General features: G+C 42.3%; 2 protein-coding genes across 6 annotated transcripts in view; both read left to right on the top strand.

Moving 5' to 3' along the window:
* The window catches only part of dse (dermatan sulfate epimerase), a 144,679-nt gene extending 132,181 nt beyond the window's left edge, over positions 1-12,498 (top strand). For all 5 annotated transcript variants that reach the window (XM_063033553.1, XM_063033523.1, XM_063033535.1 and 2 more), the window contains one exon: positions 5,488-12,498. In XM_063033553.1, the coding sequence (XP_062889623.1) occupies positions 5,488-7,240 (1,753 nt within the window). In that variant the 3' untranslated portion in view covers positions 7,241-12,498. The remainder of the gene's footprint in view (positions 1-5,487) is intronic.
* A 1,213-nt stretch (positions 12,499-13,711) lies between these two features.
* Positions 13,712-23,733, top strand: LOC134358169 (calcium homeostasis modulator protein 6-like). The gene is made up of 2 exons (XM_063070172.1): positions 13,712-14,429; positions 18,880-23,733. The coding sequence occupies exons 1-2, from the start codon at positions 13,809-13,811 to the stop codon at positions 19,303-19,305; spliced, it is 1,047 nt and encodes a 348-aa protein (XP_062926242.1). The 5' UTR covers positions 13,712-13,808; the 3' UTR covers positions 19,306-23,733.
* The last annotated feature ends 757 nt before the right edge of the window (positions 23,734-24,490 follow it).

Below are 24,490 nucleotides of genomic sequence, written 5' to 3'. Positions count from 1 at the left end.
AGAGGAATTTATTTATCCAGAGGGTGGTGAGTCTATGGAATACATTGCCGCAGATAGCTGTGGAGGCCAGGTCACTGAGTACATTTAAACTGGAGGTTGATAGGGTCTTGATTAATCAGGGCATCAAAGGTTACAGGGAGAAGCTAGGAGAATGGGGTTGAGAGGAAAAATAAATCAGCTATGATCAAATGGCAGAGCAGACTCAGTAGGCGAAATGGCCTAATTCTGCTCCTATGTCTTAAGGTCTGTATAACCACACGTTACAGCAATAGTGTGGACAACATGTCGAACTGAACTCTGGTCCTCAGGTCTCAGCACCATCTTTCAATACTGTGCTTCAGTACTCACCACGGAAAGGGACCTTGGCGATTGTAGGGATGACTTACCACGGACTGAAACGCTTGAGCATATAGACATTAAGAAGGAGGATGTGCTGGAGCTTTTGGAAAGCATTAAGTTGGATAAGTCACTGGGACCAGAAGAGATATATCGCAGGCTACCGTGGGAGGTGAGGGAGGGGATTGATGAGCCTCTGGCGATGATCTTTGCATCATCAATGGGGACGGGAGAGGTTCTGGAGGATTGGAGGGTTGCAGATGTTGTTCCCTTATTCAAGAAAGGGAGTAGGGATAGCCCAGGAAATTATAGACCAGTGAGTCTGACTTGTGGTTGGTAAGTTGATGGAGAAGATCCTGAGAGGCAGGATTTATGAACTTTTGGAGAGGCATAATATGATTAGGAAAAGTCAGCATGGCTTTGTCAAAGACAGGTCATGCCTTACGAGCCCGATTGAATTTTTTGAGGATGTGACTAAACACATTGATGAAGGTAGAGCAGTAGGTGTAGTGTATATAGATTTCAGCAAGGCATTTGATAAGGTACCCCATGCAAGGCTTATTGAGAAAGTAAGGAGGCACGGGATCTAAGGGACCTTGCTTTGTGGATCCAGAATTGGCTTGCCCACAGAAGGCAAAGGGTGGTTGCAGACAGGTCATATTCTGCATGGAGGTCAGTGACCAGTGGAGTGCCTCAGGGATCTGTTCTGGGACCCCTTCTCTTCGTAATTTTTATAAATGACTTGGATGAGGAAATGGAGGGATGGGTTAGTAAATTTGCTGATGACACAGAGGTTGGGAGTGTTGTGGATAGTGTTTTGGCTGTCAAAAGTTACAGTGGGACATCAATAGGATGCAAAACTGGGCTGAGAAGTGGCAGATGGAGTTCAACCCAGATAAGTGTGAGGTGGTTCATTTTGGACAGTCAAATATGATGGCAGGATATAGCATTAATGACAAGACTCTTGGCAGTGTGGAGGATCAGAGGGATCTTGGGGTCCGAGTCCATAGGACTCTCAAAGCTGCTGCGCAGGTTGACTGTGTGGTTAAGAAGGCATACGGTGCATTGGCCTTCTTCAACCATGGGATTGAGTTTAAGAGCCGAGAGGTAATGTTATAGCTATATAGGACCCTGTTCAGACCCCACTTGGAGTACTGTGCTCAGTTCTGGTCACCTCACTACAGGAAGGATGTGGAAACTATAGAAAGGATGCAGAGGAGATTTACAAGGACGTTGCCTGGATTGGAGAGCATGCCTTATGAGAATAGGTTGAGTGAACTTGGCCTTTTTTCCTTGGAGCGATGGAGGATGAGAGGTGACCTGATGAGGTGTACGAGATGATGAGAGGTATTGATTGTGTGGATAGTCAGTGCCTTTTTCCCAGGGCTGAACTGGCTAGCACGAGAGGGCACAGTTTTAAGGTGCTTGGAAGTAGCTACAGCGGGGATGTCAGGTAAATTTTTTACGCAGAGAGTGGTGAGTGCATGGAATGGGCTGCCTGCGACGATGATGGAGGTGGATATGATAGGATCTTTTAAGAGACTCCTGGATAGGTACAGGGAGCTTAGTAAAATAGAGGGCTATGGGTAACCCTAGGTAATTTCTAAAGTAATTACATGTTTGTCACAGCATTATGAGCCGAAGGGCCTGTATTGTGCTGTAGGTTTCTGTGTTTCTATGTTTCTAAAATTCTCTCTCTACTCTTTCAACCTCATTGATCTTAATATACTCCTGTGCCAGAACTTAAGGGACTGAGTTTGGACAGGGTAGGGCTTTATTTCTTCAGCAGTAGAGGTGATTTTAGTCAGGTGCATAAATTTTCTTTGTATTATTTCAAGCTCGTTGATATTTTTCCTGTAGGTTGGTGACCAGAATTGCACACAATACTCCAAGTTGGGCCTCATCAACATCTCATTCAACTTCAACATAACATCCCAACTCCAGTACTGAGTGCTACTATTGTTAAGGACAATGTGACAAAAGCTCTCTTTAGCTGCAATGCCATTTTCAAGGAATTTTGGCTCTGTATTCCGAGGTTCCTCTGCCCTACTGTGCTCTGCAGTGCCCCACCATTCACTGTGTAAGTCTTACCCGGGTTTGTCCTCCTCACACCGCATACTTGTCTGTATTAGATGCCATCTGCCATTTCTCAGCCCATTTTCATAGCTGGTTTAACTCTTCAATAAATGTAAACAAAAAACAAATGGCTATAATCTAGAAAAGGATGAGTTTATCTTCTGCTTGTCTGTCTTCTCAACTGCCCTTTAAGCTCCATCAAATCAATCCAGGACATGCCCTCTTCTCACTGTTACCATCAAGGAGGAGGTACAGGAGCCTGAAGACACACACTCGATGTTTTAAGAACAGCTTCTTCATTGTTCATAGTTCGTTTAATTGTCATCCAACTAGATTAGATTAGATTAGATTATGAGGACACTCAGTCCTCATTTATTGTCATTTAGAAATGCATATATTAAAAAAATGATACAATGTTCCTCCGGTATGATATCACAGAAACACAAGACAGACCAAGACTAAAACTGACAAAAACCACATAATTATAACATATAGTTACAACAGTGCAAAACAGTACCGTAATTTGATAAGAGTAGACCATGGACACGGTAAAAAAAGTCTCAAAGTCCCGATAGCCCCAACATCTCACGCAGACGGTGGAAGGAAGAAACTCTCCCTGCCGTGAGCTTCCAGCGCCGCAAACTTGCCGATGCAGCATCCTGGAAGCACCCGACCACAGTCCGACTCTGAGTCATCCGAAAACTTCGAGCCTCCGACCAGCCCTCCGACACCGAGCACCGAGCACCATCTCTGCCGAACGCTTCGACCCCGGCTCCAGCCGCCAAGCAACAGGCAAAGCCGAGGATTTAGCGCCTTCTGTTTGGAAATTTCAGATGACACAGTAGCGGCGGCAGCGAAACAGGCATTTCTGAAGTTTCACCAGATGTTCCTCCGTGCTCTCACGTCTGCCTCCATCAAATCAGAATTGTGCACGGCCTCCTACTTGACAGATAACAGATATTCATCACCGGAGAGGCTGCGCGTGCTGTGTCGCACCGCCATCTTCTCCTCCTCCCGACAAGAGGAGTATTCATGAATACCCGTGAATACAACCAAACGAAACAACGCTACTCCAGGGCCAAGGTGCAGAACACAGTACCAAATATAGCACATATAAGATAGCAAGTACATAAAAGATATCAGTAAAATGCAATCACGCAAAAAAAATGGTCCAAGACCCCGAGTTCCTGAATGTTACAAAAATCTGCAGTCAAACTCAGTACGTGTGCCTTCTGCCAAGTGAACACAAGGGGGCAGCACCCACCCCAGCTTGGACACCTCCCTCCTATGTGACTGTAAACAGACAACACTGCAGCTTGAGGCCTGGTCCTCGCCAGAACCAAGACTGTGCAGCTTTCCCTCAGTCCACCATCAGTGGATCGGACTTACAGCATTCCGCATTAACAATGTTCAACAGGGTCTTGCAATCACAAGAAAAATTCCTCTCCACCACCTGATTTCTGAATGGACAGTGAATTCATGAACACTATTTTTGTGCTCTTTTTGCACTAAAATTAGTTTATATATTTTTATTGTGATTTGTAGTTTATTATTATATATTGCAATGTCCTGCTGCCACAAAACAACAAATTTCATGCCAATGATATTAAACCTGGTTCTGATTCTGATGTGGTTAGGTGTCTTGTGGTAGCATGCACTCTGAGCTCCAAAAGGTGGTGAGCACAGCTGGGGGTACGGCCAGTGGAGATCATCAAGTAGGCTAGCGTTAGCAAGAAGTACCGGCAATTTCCATTAATCTTGCAAGATTGTGGGAAGTGGATATGGTTCACACCAGGCAATAGGATGATGTGTTGCTGGGGCTGGGGCAGCTTTTAGAGCGGCAAGTTTACTAGTCTATGCCACACTTCCTGCTAAAATGGATGACCAAGATACTAGGCTACGGACCTGAAATAAAGCATTTAATTCCAAGTTCAAGATCAGTTAAATGAACAAAGAATATTTCTAGAGTAAATCTGTTTGAAGTAGAGTGGATCTAATTCATCATCATCATTATGTGTTCTGTTGTTTGATGTAAACCATCATGGTCTTTCAATTTGACCATGATTGTTCTTGGCAAATTTTTGTATATTGCCTTCTTGTGGGCAGTGTCTTTACTGTACTCTTCAGAGATTGTCTGCCTAGCGTCAACTAGGATTTGTTATATGCTCCACCTGCTACCATGGCTTCACGTGACCCTGATCGAGGACTATACAGGTGCTACACCTTGTCTAAGGATGACCTGCAGGCTAGTGGAGAGAAGGAGTGCCTTACACCTCTTTTAGTAGAGATGTGTCTTCATCCCACCACCCAATTCTGTTTATACTGATTAAAAATCACCGTTCAGAAGTTGTCTGTTATTTAAAGCTTTTAAAAATCTAGATTTTTTAATCTTTGTTTTGAAAAAGAGTTTGTTGACTGCACCTAGTGTTTAAGGATAACTTTTTTAAAAATCTAGATTTCTTTTGTCCATGTTTTGAAAAATATTTTTGTTAACCATACTTGTATGCTATTTAAAGATAACTTTATAAAATTCCAGATTTTTTATCCACGTTTTGTAATATAATTTTGTTGACTGTACTTATTTATCTGTCGTTCTAACTCCCTATTGATTGAGATACAGTGTTTCAACCCTTGAGCTGCATGGCCCAACAACCCCTGATTTATCCCTCACCTAATCACAATGACCAGTTAACTTATGAACTGGTCCATCTTCAGACCGGAGCGAACCCACGCATTTCACACTGAGAATGCACAGACTCCTTACAGATGGTGTCAGAACTGAACTCTGACGCCCTGTACCTACATGTTATTAAATGACACTGATAAAAAAATCCTACATTTTTTTATTCACGTTTTGAAAAGTAGTTTTGTTGACCACACCTATGTATTACTTAAAGATGTCTTTGAAAAATCCTGGATTTTTAAAAATTCACATTTTGAAAACAGTTTCGTTGATTGTACCTACAAATTGTTTAAGGATAACTTTTAAAAATCTAGATTATTTTGTCTGTGCTTTGAAAAATAGTTTTGTTTAATAACTTGCTAATGTTCTGGTGCTTCTCTATTTCTTGTCAGGTACGACAGCGCCTTGCCTCCAGTCCCACCTGCAGATTATGGGTCACCGAAATTACATTACTTCGAAGATTGGGGGGTCGTGACCTACGGAGGTGCTTTACCAGCAGGACTTAATCGGCCCTTCCTGTCCTTCAAGTCCGGCAAACTGGGAGGCCATGCGATTTACGACATTGTTCACGAAAAGAAGTACTCGCAGTGGATTCGCGGATGGACGAATTTCAACGCCGGGCATGAACATCCCGATCAGAACTCTTTCACGTTCGTGCCTAATGGCGTGCCTTTTATCACAGAGGCCTTATACGGCCCAAAGTACACCTTCCTCAACAACGTTGTGATGTTCTCTCCAACCACGTCGGACACTTGTTTCAAGCATTGGGAGGGGCAGGTGACAGAGGCATGCAACTCAAAGTGGTTGAAGTACAAAAGTGGCATCTCTGCGGATTGCCAGGGCCAGGTCATCGCGGCTCTGGAGCAGAATGGTGTGGTCTTTATCCGAGGAGAGGCAGTGGGCGCTTACAGCCCTAGCCTGAAGCTGAAAAGTTCTCAGAGGAACCTTCTCCTCCTAGAACCACAGCTGTTACTGTTAGTGGATCAAATCCACTTGGAAGAAGGTAGCTCGCTTGAGAAAATGAGCGCTTTTTTCCACAACACAGACGTGGCCTTCGAGGAAATCTCAAGAGATGGAGTAAACGGGGCATTTGTTCAGCAAAGGGATGGCCCGTATAGAATGTTCTGGATGGATGATAAAGGCAGAAGTGAAAAGGCCACACTGGCATTCAAGTCCTACCCTCGCGGGTACTCATACAATGGAACGCATTACGTGAATGTTACAACCACATTGAGGTACCCAGTAACTAGGATGGCCTATATCTTCTTTGGACCTTCAGTGGAGATTCAGAGCTTTAGCATTCGAGGGGATTTGGATCGAGTGGATATATTTTTAGCAACAAATGAGAAAACATATACAGTATACCTCCTGACAGGGCAGACTGCCGTGAAACCACTTTTTGCTATGGTATTAGCCGATCATCAGAAAATTGTTTTTGACAGGGCTTCTGCAATCAGGGATGTTTCAGTGCAGGAAGCGCAAGATTACGCGAACGTCGTTGAGGGAAACCTTCAGCGCGCAAGGCCAGTTTTTCAGCAACTGGAGAAGCAGATCTTGGCCCGAGTCTTGAACACCGATAACTTCCGAAAGACCGCTGAGCGTCTTTTAAAACAATCGGACAAAAGGAAGACGGAAGAAGCCATTGAAAAGTTTTTCTCCGTCTCATTTGAACAAAGCAAGACAAAAAAAATTAAAAAGGGGAAAGGCAACGGAGTCAAACTTTCCAACGGCCTTCCAAATATATTTGCACAGATCGAAATGACTGAGAAAAGAGAGCGACAGAAATTATTGCAGCAAATGCGGGAAGAAACCTCTGATGAGAGAAATGACAATATGAGAGAGATTTTTGATTTTGTGGATGATAGTTATGTAAAACAGGAACAAGGCACAAACAAAAATATAAGACATGGTTATGTCAAACCAGGAGCCACTGTTCGAAGTACTGCACAATCCCTTTCAGCTTCCTACACAAGAGTGTTCTTAATTTTAAATATAGCAACTTTCTTTTTCCTATTAGCTTTACAGCTAATTCGGTTCCAGAAAGCTCCAAGCTTGCACGCCCAAAGATTTCTCTACGCCGTGCTTCTTTTGGATAGCTTTGTGCTTCTCTGTTTGTATTCCTCTTGTTCCCAAGCACAGTGCTAGACCGTGGAAGGCACCCTTTGAGAGACCAACTAGATGCAGAAATATTAACTAAATGATGTACTTATGCAAGTACAAGATTTGCACATGAAGATTTTTGTTTAAAAAATTGGTATTTAACAGGGAAGCCAAAGATTCAACAGATCAGCGTTACGAATGGAAACTTTGTTATTCTACACTCTTGAAAAACTACCAGTATTTCCCAGAAGGAAGATTTGGATGAAATCATCTCATTGTGTGGCTATTTTTCAATCTGAGCTTTATCTGTTTTCATTTGGTGGATTGATTCACAATGTTTCTTAAGTTCTTTTAACTCATATTTGTTTTCATTGCCATTTCCTCACACACTGAAGTGTAAGTTTAGAATATTGGGAAGGTTTGGTAACCTGCTTGCCTTAATAATCAACAGGAAGCTTCCTTCATTTGATTGTTTCAAGGCATTCTATCAGACTAAAATGAACAGTGTGCTGAACAAGATATTGTTCTATGGTTTTGATTTTGACTTTTCTCGCTGTGTATTTTTGAGATACATATATGTACTTGTGTGTGAATATCATTCAGGTGGAACTGTATCTTCTCTTTAACTTGAAGGGTTCTGTGTTCCTTCATCATGATTCTGCTGGTTATTGTTGAGATCTTTGTGAAGAGAGTTTGCCTTTGTCTTCTGTTTCCTGCTGGGTCAATCAGTTTGTCATTTTTTCCATGGTCATTCATTAAAGCACTAATGCAATTAAGTATTTCTTAAACTTAAAAAAAAGTCAAGTTTGTTTTCAATAAGCCATTGGAGTGATGGTTTATTGTTTTTGTTCTGTTTTGTAGCTCCAAAACATAAAAACTAATTGAAAGGATAACACAGTGAGTCGATAATGTGTGTCTAACTTTGTTTTTTACTTTAACGGAGGCGCACGCATATCATGTGGTAGCAATTCATGTACTTTTACGTATAACCCATAATGAATTATTTAAATAACAAGGAATGTTCAGTCAAACAACATATTTACAAACAAGAGAAAATCTGCAGATGCTGTAAGTCTCCAATGGGATCTCACCACCAAATACATTTTTCACTCCTCCCCCCACCTTCTGCTTTCTGCAGGGATCATTCCCTACACGACTTTCTCGTCCATTCGTCCCTCCCCACTGATCTCCCTCCTGGCACTTATCCTTGCAAACGGAACGAGTGCTACACCTGCCTCTACACCTCCTCCCTCACTACCATTCAGGGCCGCAAACAGTCCTTCCAGGTGAGGTGACACTTCACCTGCGAGTCTGTTAGGGTCATATACTGTGTCTGGTGCTCCTGTTGTGGCCTCCTGTATATCGATGAGACCCGACGTATATTGGGAGACCATTTTGCCGAGCACCTATGCTCCATCTGCCAGAGAAAGCAGGATCTCTCAGTGGCCACTCATTTTAATTCCACTTCCCATTCCCATTCTGATATGTCAATCCATGGCCTCCTCTACTGTCACGATGAGGCCACACATGGGTTGGAGGAACAACACCTTAAATTCCATCTGGGTAGCCTTCAAACTGATGGCATGAACATTGATTTCTCGAACTTCTGGTAATGTCCCCTGCCCTCTCCTTCACCATTCCCCATCTCCTCTTCCCTCTGTCACCTTATCTCCTTGCCTGTCCATCGCCTCCCTTTGGTGCTCCTCCCCCCTTCTCTTTCTTCCATGGTTTCTGTTCTCTCCTGTTGGACTCCCCCTCTCCAGCCCTGTATCTGTTTCATGAATCAACTTCCCAGCTCGTTACTTCACCCCTCCCCCTCCCGGTTTCACTTTTCACCTCGTGTTTCTCCCTCCCCCCCCCCCACCTTTTCAATCTACTCCTCATCTTTTTACTCCAGTCCTGCCGAAGGATCTCGGCCTGAAACGTTGACTGTTCTTTTTTTTCCATAGATGCTGCCTGGCCTGCTGAGTTCCTCCAGCGTTTTGTGTATACTGCTTGAATATACTTACAATATTGCTCAAGTATTACTGAAATATTAAATATGGGTGTGTTGAGTCATTTTCCAATCTTGGCAATCTATTGCAAATGCTTCATTCCCATATGAGGAGACAAGTAAATTGCCAAGCTCAGAGAACAACAAAACCTAATCATCAACCAGCCAAGCTACACATTTTCCAACTAAATTCTGAAATATTAAATGCACAATACTCCTCATTGTTTAGCGATAAACTCCAACTCAATATAGAATGCATCTCAATTTGTATCCAGTACAGTATAAAGGTCTTTGGCTCATGTATATAGCTAGGGTGCCTAAGACTTTTGCAATGTACTGTACTTGTCAACATGGTGCGGAGAGCGAGTTTGTAGTTCTGGCAGGAGCAAAGGATTTTAGGAATGGTGAGTGTAGAGCACTGTGGGAGGGCTGTGAGACAGGTGGCAGAGAAGGCGTGCCAGGGGCAAGGGGCTGGCACAGGTGCAGACTCACCTAGCCCTGAGACACATAGAAACATAGAAAACCTACAGCACAATACAGGCCCTTCGGCCCACAAAGTTGTGTCGAACATGTCCCTACCTTAGAAATTACTAGCCTTACCTATAGCCCTCTATTTTTCTAAGCTCCATGTACCTATCCAAAAGTCTCTTAAAAGACCCTATCGTATCCGCCTCCACCACCATTGCTGGCCACTCACCACTCTCTGAGTAAAAAACTTACCCCTGACATCTCCTCTGTACCTCAGCACCTTAAACCTGTGTCCTCTTGTGGCAACCATTTCAGCTCTGGGGAAAAGCCTCTGACTATCCACATGATCAATGCCTCTCATCATTTTATACACCTCTATCAGGTCACCTCTCATCCTCCGTCGCTCCAAGGAGAAAAGGCCGAGTTCACTCAACCTATTCTCCCCAATCCAGGCAAGGTCATTTGATTCCAAACAATTGGTTTATTGACAAACAAGAGAAAATCTGCAGATGCTGGAAATCCAAACTACGCACACAAAATGCTGGAGGAACTCAGCAGGCCAGGCAGCATCTATGGAAAGAAAGTACAGTTGACGTTTTGGGCCGAAACCCTTCGGCAGGTTTATTGATCCTTTCAGAATGTCTCACTGGTGCTTCCTGCTCCCCCCTTTTCCCTTCCCCTTTTCCCAACCATGATTCACCTCTTCCTGTCCCCTTCCCACTCCCAGTTCACAGTAGAGACCCATATCAGAATCAGGTTTGTTATCACTCACATATATCAGGATTTTTTTTTGCAACAGCAGTACAGTGCAATACATAAAATTACTATGGTATTGCAAAAGTCTTCGGCACCCTAGCGTTCTATCGTTCTCGTTCTCTCTCTCTCTCTCTCTATATATATATATATATATATATATATATAAAATCTTAAAACACACAGGGCTAGTGAAGGCTCTTGTCCTGGAACATTGGCTCTTTATTCTCCAGCACCCCCTCACCGTAGATGCCACTTGACATGCACAGACTTGATGGGCCAAATGGGCCCTCCCCCTCCTAGTTTCACCTACCACTTTGTGCTTCTCCCTCCTCCCCCCCCACCTTTTAACTCTACTCCTCATCTTTGTTTCCCCAGTCCTGCTGAAGAGTCTCGACCCAAACTGTCGACTGTACTTCCCCCTCTCCCCCCCCCATAGGTGCTGCCTGGCCTGCTGAGTTCCTCCAGGATTTTGTGTGTGTTGCTTAGTTTTCCAGCATCTGCACACTTTCTCTTGTTTGCGATTCTGCTCCAACATCTTACAATCTATGGCCTTACAGTCTTATACACTGCTCCATGGTATTTCACCACTTATTGGCCTGATTTTGTGTTGCAAACTTTGTTGTGAACTTTAAGTTAATGACCAAAGGCAAGAATATGTTTTTAAGGCTGGCAAAGCATGAGTAGTTAATAGGGTTAAAGGTACTTTGGAATGCTGGACATTCCAATTATAGAGTTTATGGGAAATACTCACGGCCGAAGGTGATCTAGATTCAAAATGGCACTGTCAATTTCCTTCCACAGATGCTGCCTGACTGGCTGCGTTCTTCCAGCGATTTGTGTGTTGCTCCAGATTCCAGCATCTGCAGTCTCTTTGTCTTTGTAATGAAAATATCAAAGTTCATATTTCAAAGTAATTTTATTATCAAAGTACATATATGTCACTATATTCTACCTTAAAATTCATTTTCTTGCAGACATTTGCAAGAAAATAAAGAAATGCAATATAATTTATGAAAAGTTGTAATAAACACAAAAAGATTCTGCAGCTGCTAGAAATCTGTTACATAAAGAACGGCTGCCAAACACCCAATATGTAAAAGAGTTCAATGTTCAAAGTAAATTTATTATCAAAGTACGTACAGTATATGTCACCATATACAACCCTGAGGCTCACTTTCTCAGGGGCGTACTAAGTAAATCCACGAACCATAATAGAATCAATGAAAGATTGCACCCAACAGGTAGACAAATAACCAATGTGGAAAGACAGCAAATTGTGCAAAGACAAAAGAAGAAAAAAAATTATGATAATAATTAAACAATAACTATTGAGAACATGAGATTAAGTCCTTGAAAGTGAGTCCATAGGATGTGGGAATGGTTCAGTGATGGGCAGGTGAAGTTACCCCCTTTGGTTCAAAAGCCTGGTGGTTGAGGGGTAATAACTGTTCCTGAACCTGGTGGTGTGAGTCCTGAGGCTCCCGTACCACCCTCCTGATGGCAGCAGCGAGAAGAGAGCATGGCCTGGGTGGTGGGGTCCCTGATGATGGATGCTGGTTTCCTGTGACAGCGCTCTGACAGCGAAGCTAAATCTTGAAAATGCTATAAAATTATTTTATAGAGCTATTTTATAAAACTATTTTATAGTTTTATGCTATAAAATAGTAAATAAAACTCAGAACATGAGTTGTAGAGACCTTGAAAATGATGATCTGGGACAGATGTCTACATTTAACAAGTGGGGCAAATAAGCAAGGGTGCAGGTGGGGAATGGATTACAGTATAAGGGAGTTTTGAAGAATGTACAAGTGAGTGGCCAGACTGCATGAAGGGGATATTATGATATAGTGTAAAGATAGATACAGAATAAACTGGGGGGTGGGGCATGAAAAGGAGAGCATATTTAGCTAAGTTTGACAAATGGAATATTTACACTCACAAAGTACAATTGGTTAACAAGATTGGAGAGGGTAGATCCAAGCTTGTTAATTGGGGCAATGGGAATTTTGTGGCAAATGAATTTAACTTCTGACTTAAAACCAGTGGATTCATTGTTACTCATTTCATTAAAATTAAACATAATAATTGTGAAAATAAAGAGATTAGCTTTGCCTCTATTTGTTACATGTAGATAAGAACAAACTGAAATGTGCCATTTGTGCCAATGATGGACACGGTCTGAGGACTGTGCTGGTGGCCGCCCGCAAGTGTCGCCGCACTTCTGGCGGCCACAGAGCATTCCACAACTCATTGAAACAGGAAACTGGAACACCCGGAGGAAACCTGCACGGTCACAGGGAGAGCGTGCAAACTCCTTGCAGACAGCCGCCGTAAATATAGAAATGCTTGCCGCGAGCCAGGTTGAGCGAGTTTTAATGGAAAGCTGGTCTTCCTTCCCATCACTGTAAATTTGCAGAGATTGGTGCTTGTGATGGGGTGAAGAGTGAGGCATTGATATCGCTCATCTTCCTGTTCATTTTGATAAGGGGCTTGTACATTGACAAAAAAAATCTGCCCTGATGCTGGAAATCCAAAGCAACAGAGGCACACAATGCTGGAGGAACTCAGCGCCAATGGAAGAGAGAAAACAGTCGACCTTTCGGGACAAGACCCTTCATCAGGACTCCTGTTTGAACATTGTGTTCAAGTTCAGCTTACTGTCATCCGTATGTATACTACCAAACAAAAACATTCCTCCAGAACAAAGTGCACAACACGGTACTTACAACTCACACGCATAACACATAAAAGTAAAATCACCACAAGTAACAAACAATAAGATGCATTTCGGACGCAAGTTGAAAATTTAACGCAAACATGAGAAAATCTGCAGATGCTGGTCCTGATGAAGGGTCGGATCTCGACCCTAAACCTCGACTGTTTACTCATTTCCAGAGATGCTGCCTGGCCTGCTGAGTTCCTCCAGCATTTTTGTGTGTGTGTGTGTATTGTTCCAAACAGGATAACTACTGGCGCTTCATACTTGATGAGACCTGGGTGGTAGCAGCGAGTTCAGTAGCATTACGGCTACTGGACAGAAGTAATGTCGGCGTTCCCATGACAACCCGAGTAGTAATATTAAAGCTCTCAGGCAAACCCTAGTTCACTCCGAAGAAAATTGAACCAAAAGATAGCATCCTTCTTGGGGAAAGCAATGAAGAGCCCATAAAGACAATTGGAGACATGAGGGGATTGCCATTATTTACCAGCTGTGCCGGAGCTGAAATGCCTTTTTGATATTGAAACAGACCCACATATGGAGTCGGTTACGAGCAGGATGCATTGGCAGGGACGTTGCATTCCGCGGCGCTTTGCTTCTTAATTAGATTTAGTTTCATTTTCCCAACCTTTTTTTTCCCCCTCTTATCGCCAGCAAAGACTTGATGTAAATTATTTATGAGATGCTCGCAGACGGCCCGAGCGAGCGGCAGAGAGGAAGTTGCATCAACAGTCATTGGGACCAAGCGTGGTGTGAAGATGGAGAAATTTAAGAGCCTGCTGAATTTCGTCCTAAGGCAGCACGCCACGCTGGGATACAGCTTTCTGGCCTTAGCAACAGCTGGAGGGGAACAATTGTTCTCGGTTGTCGTGTTCAGCTGCCCCTGTAACTCATGGAATTTCACCTACAGCGTTGTTTTCCTTCTCGTCCCAGCGCTGGTCTTGTTCGTACTGGGATACTTCATCAGCAACAGAACCTGGAAGCTGTGCACGGGTTGCTGCGTTAGTCAGAGAAAGCAATACTCGAAAACAATCCTCCTTCGAGGCATAAAAATCTTTATTCTAATCACCATGGGGGCTTTAGTAGCCCCGGTTACCTGGGTTTCTGTCGCGCTGCTGAATGGAATGATTTATGAATGTGGCATGTCCGGCTATTACAATGATTACTTCGCAGATAAAATCTGCAACAACGACCCCAAAAACTGTCATCAAAATCTTTACCAAGTGCCTTGTGGTCAATCAGCATTGCCTCCGCCCACCCAAGCAGATATTCTCCGTACACTCCGGGCACACTCCCAGGTAAGAAATATATTCGAGAGCAGATGTTATTTTTTACTGTAGTGGGAGCAGGATTAGACTAATTGGCCCATCGAATCTGCTGCCGTTCTATCATGGCTCAGCTCCCCCCCAACCCCATTCTCATTCACACCCTCATTAATCAAGAACATGTCAACCTCTGCTTTAAATATACCCAATGACTTTGCCTTCACAACCCGACTCAATTACCAGCTCGTACAGATGATTTGGTTTAAGAATTTAGCCAGGTGAAATCATGCATCCCTTTACAATTACTGTACACGAAAAAGGCGTAAGTGTTTGGGTCGTGGGGCAAGGGGCGTGTACAATTATGGGACATGTTGCAACCTGTCATGGACTACAGTTTGAGTAACTCACACAAAATATGGGAGTAACTCAGCAAATCGGGCAGTGTCTATGAAAAGGAATTTAAACAGTCGACGCTTGGGGCGGAGACCCTGCATCAGGACCCTTCAGCTGTTTTGATTGAAGGGTCTCAGCCTGAAACATCGACTCTTTGTTCCTCTCTATAGATACTGTCCGACAAAAGTTCCTCCGGCATTTATGTGAATTTCGGCATCTGCAAAATCTCTTGTGTTCCAGGTTCACTCCGTTTTGTTTGAGTTGTTATAATGGACATACCCTACTCACGTTGAACTGCTGTCATACTATAAGGGGTGGCACGGTAACGTAGTGGTTGGCACAACGCGGCGACCCGGGTTCAATTCCCGCCGCTGCCTGTTCTCCCACGTGACCACGTGCTTCGGTCTCCTCCGGGTGCTCCGGTTTCCTCCCACTGTCCAAATACCTGCAGGATGGTAGGTTAACTGGTCAATTGCAAACTGCTCAGTGATTAGGCAAGGACTAAGTCAGAGGTCGCTGGGCTACGGGGCTCAAAGGAACAGAAGGGCAAATCCGCACTGCATCTCAATAAATAAATAAATAACTATTTGAGAATATTAGACAGTGCCTTTAATTTTTTACCTTGAGATTAGGAAGAGCCTTAATCAAAGACTGCTTAATTTTAATTTTAAAGAGGCAATTTCTTTATGTATACATTATTTTAGCACTTTAGTCACTTGAGAGCTAGATCAGCATTCAATCTTAGGAATTACATTCAACTTTTTTGCTCACTTATTTACAGTTAAAAGTTTTAGCATGCATAAGGCTCAAAAATATATTCTAGCTGATGACAGAACAGACAAGGATGAGCAACACACAAAATGCTGGAGGAACTCAGCAGGTCAGGCAGCATCTATGGGAATGAATAAACAGTCGACATTTCAGGCCAAGACCGTTCTTCAGGACTGGAAAGGAAGGGGGAAGATGCCAGAATAAAAAGGTGGAGGGAGGGGAAGGAGGATGGCTGGAAGGTGATAGGTGAAGCCAGGCGAGTGGGAAGGGTAAAGGGCTGGAGAGGAAGGAAGTTGATAGGAGAGGAGAGTGAACCATAGGAGAAAGGGAAGGAGGAGGGGACCCAGGGGGGAGATGAGAAGACAAAAGAGGCCAGAGTGGGGAATAGAAGAAGAAGGGAGGGGGAGGGATTTTTTTTTAACCAGAAGGAGAAATCAATGTTCGTGCCATCAGTTTGGAGGCTACCCAGATGGAGTATAAGGTGTTGTTTCTCCACCCTGTGAGAGACCTCATCATAGCACAAGAGGAAGTATGGATCGACATGTCAGAATGGGGGTGGGAATGGGAATTAAAAAGTTTGGCCAACGGAACCTGTTAACTGATTCCATTTTGTCACCATAACAACTGAATATAAGATCCCCCCCTCACCCACCAATCAATGCAAGACCATATGTAAATTATTCATAATATTCAATAGTTGAGGCAGGAATAGAAAAACAAGTCCAACGTAGGTAATTTACGTATGAAATTCACTCTAATTTTAGTTATAAAGAAGACCGTGATTGCCAGATGGCTTACATTAAGAAACAATGCCACTTGTTCGTTGGGAAAGCAGATCACATTTGTAATAAAAGCTCACCATAGGCCATCTGGAAATTTAAGGCATGGATTAAAGGGTCTATACAAACAGCACAGAGGAGGAAATAAAGTTTGCTCCTGTCCTGTTGTTAATTGCATACAGTACTTCCAGAATCTGAACCAGGTTTAATATCACAGACACATGTTGTGAAATTTGTTATGTCGTGATGCTGTAGCAGTACATTGCAATACATAATGTTAAAAACTGTAAATTACAGTAAGTGTATATATAATTATTTATATATATATATATTAAAACATTAAACTAATTAAGTAGTACAAAAAGAGAAAAAGTAGGAGTGAGGTAGTGTTCATGGGTTCAATGTCCATTCAGAAATCTAATGGCGGAGGGGAAGAAGCTGTTCCTGAATCACTGAGTGTGTGCCAGAACCTCCTCCCTGATGGTAGCAATGAGAAGAGGGCATGTCCTGGGTGATGGGGTTCCTTAGTGATGGATGCCGCCTTTTTGAGGCATTGCCCCTTGAAGATATCTTGGATGCCGGGAAGGCCAGTGCCCCTGATGGAGCTGACACAGTTTACAACTCCCTGCAGCTTATTTTGATCCCGAGCTGTGCCCCACCCTTATACCAGATGGTGATGCAGCCAGTGGAAATTTGCTACAGACAGTTTTCTTAAAAAAAATCTAAAAACACAGATGCTGGAAATCCAGAGTAACACACACTAAACGACAGAGGTCAGGCAGCACCTATGGAGAGGAGTAGGTCCTTGTAAACCCTGATGAAGGGTCTCACTGTTGACTGTTTATTCCTCTCCACAGATGCCACCTGACCTGAGTTCCTACGGCATTTTCTGTGTGTTACTTTTAGAAACCAATGACTCTGCAGCCACAATTGCATTTGTTCTCCTAATTCATGTGACTGGCTGCTGGTCTCTTCATAAGCATTCTTTCTTCCTGGAAATTGTAAGAGCTGGCACAAGACTTTACTTTGAAACAACGGTGAGGATTTTGTTAGGCAGGATTTGGAAGATTTGCCAGATGTGAACTCATTCCAAGGCAGTACTGGATTGCAGTAGTTTCATAAGTACTACAAATGTCAAAGGAAAATCTTTTCAAAGGCCTGTATTTTGAATAGAATTGCTGCTTAACTGGGCTGTACACTCCGTGTATTAGAAGATTATACAATCTTCGTTACAATTTAAAAGCAGTAACGTGGAAGACAATTTCCACGATTTTGTGAACCCCCAACACACACATATGTTGGAGGAACTCACCAGATCAGGAAGTATCTATGGAGAGGAATAGCCGAGGGTAGGGCTCCAATTTCAAAGTAACTTTGTTATCAAGGCACATACATGTTGCCATATACTACCTTGACATTCAGTTTCTTACAGGCAAAACCAAAACAATAGAATTGACAACAAACTACACGGACACAAAGACTGACAAATGACCGATGTGTAGAAGAAGACAAACTGTGCAAATTAAAAATAATACTGAGAACATGAGTTGTAGAGTCCTTGAAAGTGACTCAGTAGGTTGTGGAGTCAGTTCAGAGTTGAGGTGAGTGAAATTATCCACGCTGCACACATCAAACTTGCTGGTGAACGCAGCAGGCCAGGCAGTATCTCTAGAGATGCTGCCTGGCCTGCTGTGTTCACCAGCAACTTTGATGTGTGTTGCTTGAATTTCCAGCATCTGCAGAATTCCTCCTGTTTGCATTATCTACACTGGTTCAGGAGCCTGATGGTTGCAAGGTAATAACTGTTCCTGAACCTGGTGGTGTGGGACCTAAAGCTCCTGTACCTCCTACCTGACAGTAGTAGTGGCCTTAGTGGTGGAGGTCTTTGATGATGGGTTCACTAAGGTTGTCATAGCTGGGGAGATAGTGGGTTCAAGTTCCTACAAGTTTTTAAATGCCCTCTTTGGCATGCGTCTCAAACAGCCTCTGACAACCAAGTCCAGCTCCTAGAACTTCACATGTGGCTTAGCTACTGAGCCCAGCGGAACCATTTCCACCGACAGGAGAAGGGGCAGAGATGGGTTACTGAGGCCTTAAAACCAGTCGCTTCGGGCAGATGGGGCTCATCAGCCACCGTTGGCAGCTCAGCTCGGAGAAGAAAAACTCTGATCTCAGACCTCCACTGCCCTGGGGCAATGCCCACTCATGGGGAAGGCTTCAGGAGTAAACCCTGAGGGAAAATTCTGGAGCTGAAGTCCCTAAGGCAGTCTTACATTGAGTTCAATGCTGAACGGCAACTCCTGCAGCACCACTGGTACCAAACTGTGTCAGAGAGTGGGATGCCCGGGATGGTGGTAGAGGCAGATATAACAGAGACTGTTTAGTTAGGCACGTGAATGGAAGGATATGGACATTGTGTAGGCAGAGGGCATTAGTTTAATTGGCTATTTGATGACTAATTTAACTGGTTTGGCACAACATTGTGGGTGAAAGGGCCAGTTCCTGTGTGGCACTCTTCTATATTCTGTGTTCTATTACAGGTTATTGGATGGAGCCTGGTTGCGGCCACCATGGTTTTTGCCCTGACCTCTACCTGCCTTGTGCGCTGTTATTCCCCTGTCAGCTTCCTCCAGCTCCAGTTCTGGAAAACCTACAGAGAAAAAGAGAATGAAGTACTGGAGAAGAAATCAGCCGAGCACGCTAAAGAAATGGCCGAGAGAAACGTGAAGAGCTTCTTCGAATCCGTAGCGCCGAAGGAGTTCAAAACGCCGAGCAGAGCAGCGTGGCAGGAGATCTCGACACTGTATTCCTTCAGTGAAACTGAGCAATACTACAGCACGATACACAAGCACGCAGAAATGAAGATTGAGTGTGTCCATAAATCATCGTCCTATGGCAACGTGGACATACCTGCTGTGCTGGACTTTGTTGACGGTAGCAAAAATTCTTTGGACTCCTATATTTGAGCATAGGTCAGATTGAGAACATTCATGCTAAATTTAAGTTGTACTGTCCTCACAAAAGCAGGCGAAGACTTTCTTTGAAGTCTTCCTCTAATTTTACATGTAATGGTAGTTTTATCATGAATTCTTTTTAAACACTTGTGCAGATACTCTCACTGAGAACGTGCATGAAGGAATACTTCTGCCATCAGATGTGGGTTTGCTCTGAACTGAGGCTGCCAGAGTTGAGGAGCAGGACTCTTCAATCTTGTGGTGTAAGGTTACAACTCAAAAAACATGGAGGGAGAACATCATGAATTTTTTTTGGCAAACTCTTTGTGATATGATTTTTTTTATCTTCCACTTTTCATATTTATCATAAGCAAAAATTGAATGTACTTATATAATTTTTAACTGCTTAAAAATATTGCAGACTAAAGCTCTGCCCGCCTTCAATCACATCTTCAATGTCCTGATGAGAGCATTAAAGGGTAAATTAAGATGGGCCTTATTCCCTTAGGCATTCTGATTCGCAAAGTGATTGCAAGCCTCAGATCTAATTGATGCATTACTAAAGAGCAAATTACTAAGATAATGTTCTGAGACTGCACGCTGAAGCAGATTGATAATATCGATGCGTTTCCTGATTCCACTGTGGGACGCAAGTTCATTGGTGTGGCCTTCAATTGGAGTCAGACAAAATGAAAACTGGATGTAATGTCAATTAGGCTGCTGATGTTCTTTATGGCCATGAGTCAACATTTAGTTAATAGTGAATTAACTGAATCTTGACTCATGGACCGTAGAGAGAAGCAACAGTCTAATTAATATCTCAGAGAGCCCCATAGGACATAGGAGCAGAATTTGGCCAGTCAGCCCATCAAATCTACTTCACCATTTCATCATTTATTATTCCTCTCAACCCCATTCTCCTGCCTTCTCCTGTGACTCATCAAGAATCTATCAACCTCTGCTTTAAATCTACCCAATGACTTGGCCTCTACAGCCATCTGTGGCAATGAATTCTACAAATTAACCACCCTCTGTCTAAAGAAGTTCCTCCTCATCTCTGTTTTAAAGGGGCATCCTTCTATTCTGAGATTGTACCCTCCATTCCTGGACTTCCCCATTATAGAAAACATTCTCTCTAAGACCACTCTATCAATATTCATTAGGTTTCAAAGAGATCCCCCCTCATTCTTCTAAGTTCCAGCGAATACAGGCCCAGAGCCATCAAATGCCCCTTATACATTAACCCTTTCCTTCTCACGCTCACTCTGCTAAAAGTCCACTGGACACTCTCCAATGCCAACACATCATCGTTATGTGCTGTGTTGTAAGACATGGGCAATCATGGTCCTATGATCAGGATTGTTCCTGAAAAATTTTTCTACCAAAGTAGTTTGCTATTGCTGCCTTCTCTTTCCTAGATAAGGGGCCCAAAACTGCTCACAATAGTCCAAGCCGGCTGACCAATGCCTTACGATACCTAAGCATTACATCCCTGTTTTTATTTTCTACTCCTCTCAAGATGAATGCTAACCTTGCACTTGCTTTCCTTACCGCCGACTCAACCAGCAAATTACCCTTTAGGGAATCTTGCACAAGGACCCCATGGGCAAACTAAGTGATATATTTAGTTGTGAATCCATTCCTAGGCAGGTTGTTCTTAGAGATATAACGGCTGAAGGTTAAATTTCTGTTGTGTTTACAAACACCATTTCCTTAAATTATGAGAGACCTGTTGTGAATCAAGGTCACTGGTGATCACAGTTACCCAGACCAATGAAAAAGTGTTTTTGCTTTAAAATGATCACCTCTGCATTATAGCTCAGCACATGGCCATTGACAAAATCCAAAACCTGCTGAGGCATCACCTAATTAAATATTACTTGAGGAAAATGCTTGAAAAGGCCAATTCCAGAATAGGAGCTCCTTTATATTTCAACATTCAGCTTGCCCTTGACCATACCAGGCAGGCAGCACAAAAAGATATTTCGATAGAGTCAAATCACTGTCACTAAGGTCCAAAAATATCTTAGCCCAAATGTTAAAAAAAGTTGAAAAACAATCCAGCCAGGATACCACCGAACTGAATTTTACCCTTGGGGTTTTTCTCCAAGGATAAAGAGAAGTTTGGATAGGTACATGGATAGTAGGGGTATAGAGGACAATGGTTCGGCTGCAGGTTGATAGGACCAGGCAGTTTAAATGTTCGACACAGACTAGATGGGCTGAAGACCCTGCTTCTGAGCTGTAGTTTTCTATGACTCTATGATAAAGGTGACCTAAATTTACTTAGTACTTCTCACTGGACAAGATTTCTTTGCACATTGAAATTCTGGAATTGGAGATCCTCTAAATTTCTTTTTTTTTTAAATTTTATTTTTATTCAGATCCTCTAAATTTCAACATTCTGTTTGCAGTTGGAAGGCTGCACAAAAAAATGCATTTCAATGGAGGCAAATTGCCGTCACTAAGGACCAAAGATACCTCAGCCTAAATGTTTAAAAAAGATGAAACCCAAAGCAGCCAGGGCACCACCTAAATGAATTTTAACCATTTGAAATAGTAGATTTTCTCCAAGGATAATGGAGACCTAAATGTACTTAGCACTGTTCACTGAACAAGATTTCCTTGTGTTATGTTTGATAACATCAAAACATTAGACTATTCAAAGGAAGACATGAGAGTCTGAAATGCGGGTCTTAGTTTAAGCAGGGCATGTATGTACCAAGTGGTAGGGTGATGACATATGCCATTCACGTATTTATACCTACAACCTGTAATGAATTATTTAAATGAACATGAATATTTAATCAACCTATATATATATATGTATATTCACACAGGATTATTCAAACATTATTTAAATATTCAATACACAATACTTTGCACCATTTAGTATTATATTCTATTAAATATGAATCTGAATTAAATTTTATTTTATCATATAGATTTACCGAGTGAAAACTGCAGCAATATTTTTACTGATTATAGTGTTAAATTATTACTTTATAATTTCAAGTGTAAACATTATTTTCAATATGTCAGCATAGCTGCTATCATTAGTAAGATTATTCAATGTTATTTCCAGTACTCAAGTGTAAAGGAGAACAAAATAATCGTTACTCTGGATCCCATGCAGAACAAAAAAAACACAATAAGATAAAGAACACAATATAAAGAAAAACACAATAAATATAAATATATAAGGTAGCTTATATATACAGATTGATTATATGTCCATAAACTATACACACTTTGAGTATTGTGTACAGTTTTGGGCTCCTTGTTTTAAAAACGATATACTGACATTGGAGAGGGTTCAGAGAAGATTCACGAGAATGATTCCAGGAATGAAAGGGTTACCGTATGAGGAATGTCTGGCAGCTCTTGGGCTGTATTCCCTGGAGTTCAGGAGAATGATGAGGGACCTCATAGAAACATTCAGAATGTTAAAAGGCCTGAAAAGATTAGATATGACAAGGTTATTTCCCGTGGTAGGGGAGTCTAGGACAAGACAGCATGACTTCAGGATTGAAAGACGTCCATTTAGAGCAGAGATGAGGAGAAATTACTTTAGTCAGAGGGTGGTAAATCTGTGGAATTTGTTGCCATAAGCGGCTGTGGAGGCCAAGTCATTGGGTGTATTTAAGGCAGAGATAGATAAGTTCTTGATTAGCCAGGGCATCAAAGGGCATGGGGAGAAGGCAGGGGAGTGGGGATGACTGGAAGAATTGGATCAGCCCATGATTGAATGATGGAGCAGACTTGATGGGCTGAATGGCCTACTTCTGCTCCTATATCTTATGGTCTGATGGTCTTATAGTGGAAAAGACGGAAACCTGTGAGGAGTAAAAATTTCAAGTTATATACTGTATACATTCTCTGATATTAAGTGAACCTTTGAAATCTATATATTTATAATGCAAAGTAGTTTTTCAGCTGAAAGCTTTAAGCAGGGACTAATGGCTGAGAATTTCCTCACACCAGCATTTACTCTGTTCCTCTGAGTTTACTGAGAGCAGAGAGTTCCCAGTGCACATCCAGTAAATCTGCGGTAGCAGTACCGATGTAACTGTGTGGAAGTTTGCAGTTGCAGTGCTAATATAAACCTGATATTCTAATGTTAATGATAACATCATTGGTTTTCATCCCACTACCCTAAATGGTAACGTTATTCTGTTGGAAAGCAAGGTAAAAATGATTTTGACACAGGAGCATAAAGTAAAATAATAGTTTATTTAAAAATATAATTATTTGATTTATTAATGTGTGACATCTGTGAATGAGGAAATTCATATGTTTATTGAAAGAAGTTATAGTGCTTGGCTGCATCTGTTTATCAAGTTGCTGTATCCTCATTTACAAGAACTATACAGGAATATAAAGACAAAGCATTTAATTTTACATGAACTTGAGTTATTTTTGTTACTTTTTACTGACAATGTTCGCTCATAGTGTTTTAAGTAAATAAATAAAAGTTACGTAAAATTATTTGATCATTGACTGTTCATTATGTATCCCTGTGAACTTGTATTTATGAGCCTATTTGGGAACCCGATGATATCATCAAATAGATATGAACTGGCAAAGTTTGCTTTCTATTCAATTATTTGACCATGTCTTTAAAGGAGGAATCTAATTAAACCCAACTGCTAAGCTTCAGAAGAACATTACATGTTCAGAATCAGGTTTAATATCACTAATCTTTCATCACCATGAAATCTGTTGTTTTGCGGCAGCTCATTGCAATACTTAATAATAGAGGGAGAAGTGTGAATTACAGGAAGTGTGTATATATATATATATTTATTGTGTGCCTTCTGGCTCCTGTAGCTCCCTCCCGATAGTAGCAATGAGAACAGGATACAATTAGCAAATCAGTCATCAAAAGGAGACGATTGAGTCTACACAATGCTTTCAAGATCTAATCACAAGAGATTCTGCAGATGCTGGAAATCCAGAGTAACACACACAAAATGCTGGAGGAACTCAGCAGGGCAGACAGCATCAGCCAGGCTGCATCTTTGGCCTGATGCTGCCCAAATTGACCTCTGCCCTTGGCCTTGACGCCTTGACCTTTCTAATCTGGTTTGGTGCTTAAATTGGCTAAAATATTAGTTTGTTTGTCGATCCAGCCCGAAGTCCGCTCCAGCAAAGGCAATCGCGACGACAACAGTCTCGAGAATCCAGTTCACCGAGT

This window comes from Mobula hypostoma, chromosome 2, assembly GCF_963921235.1.
Source record: "Mobula hypostoma chromosome 2, sMobHyp1.1, whole genome shotgun sequence".
NCBI lineage: Eukaryota > Metazoa > Chordata > Chondrichthyes > Myliobatiformes > Myliobatidae > Mobula > Mobula hypostoma.
This window is presented reverse-complemented; position numbering and strand designations above follow the sequence as displayed.

Excerpts from the sequence above, each read along its gene's own strand:
- LOC134358169 (XM_063070172.1), top strand. The coding sequence starts at position 13,809 with ATGAGATGCTCGCAGACGGCCCGAGCGAGCGGCAGAGAGGAAGTTGCA. Across the intron at positions 14,430-18,879 it reads CACTCCGGGCACACTCCCAG|GTTATTGGATGGAGCCTGGT; the intron begins GTAAGAAATATA and ends GTTCTATTACAG.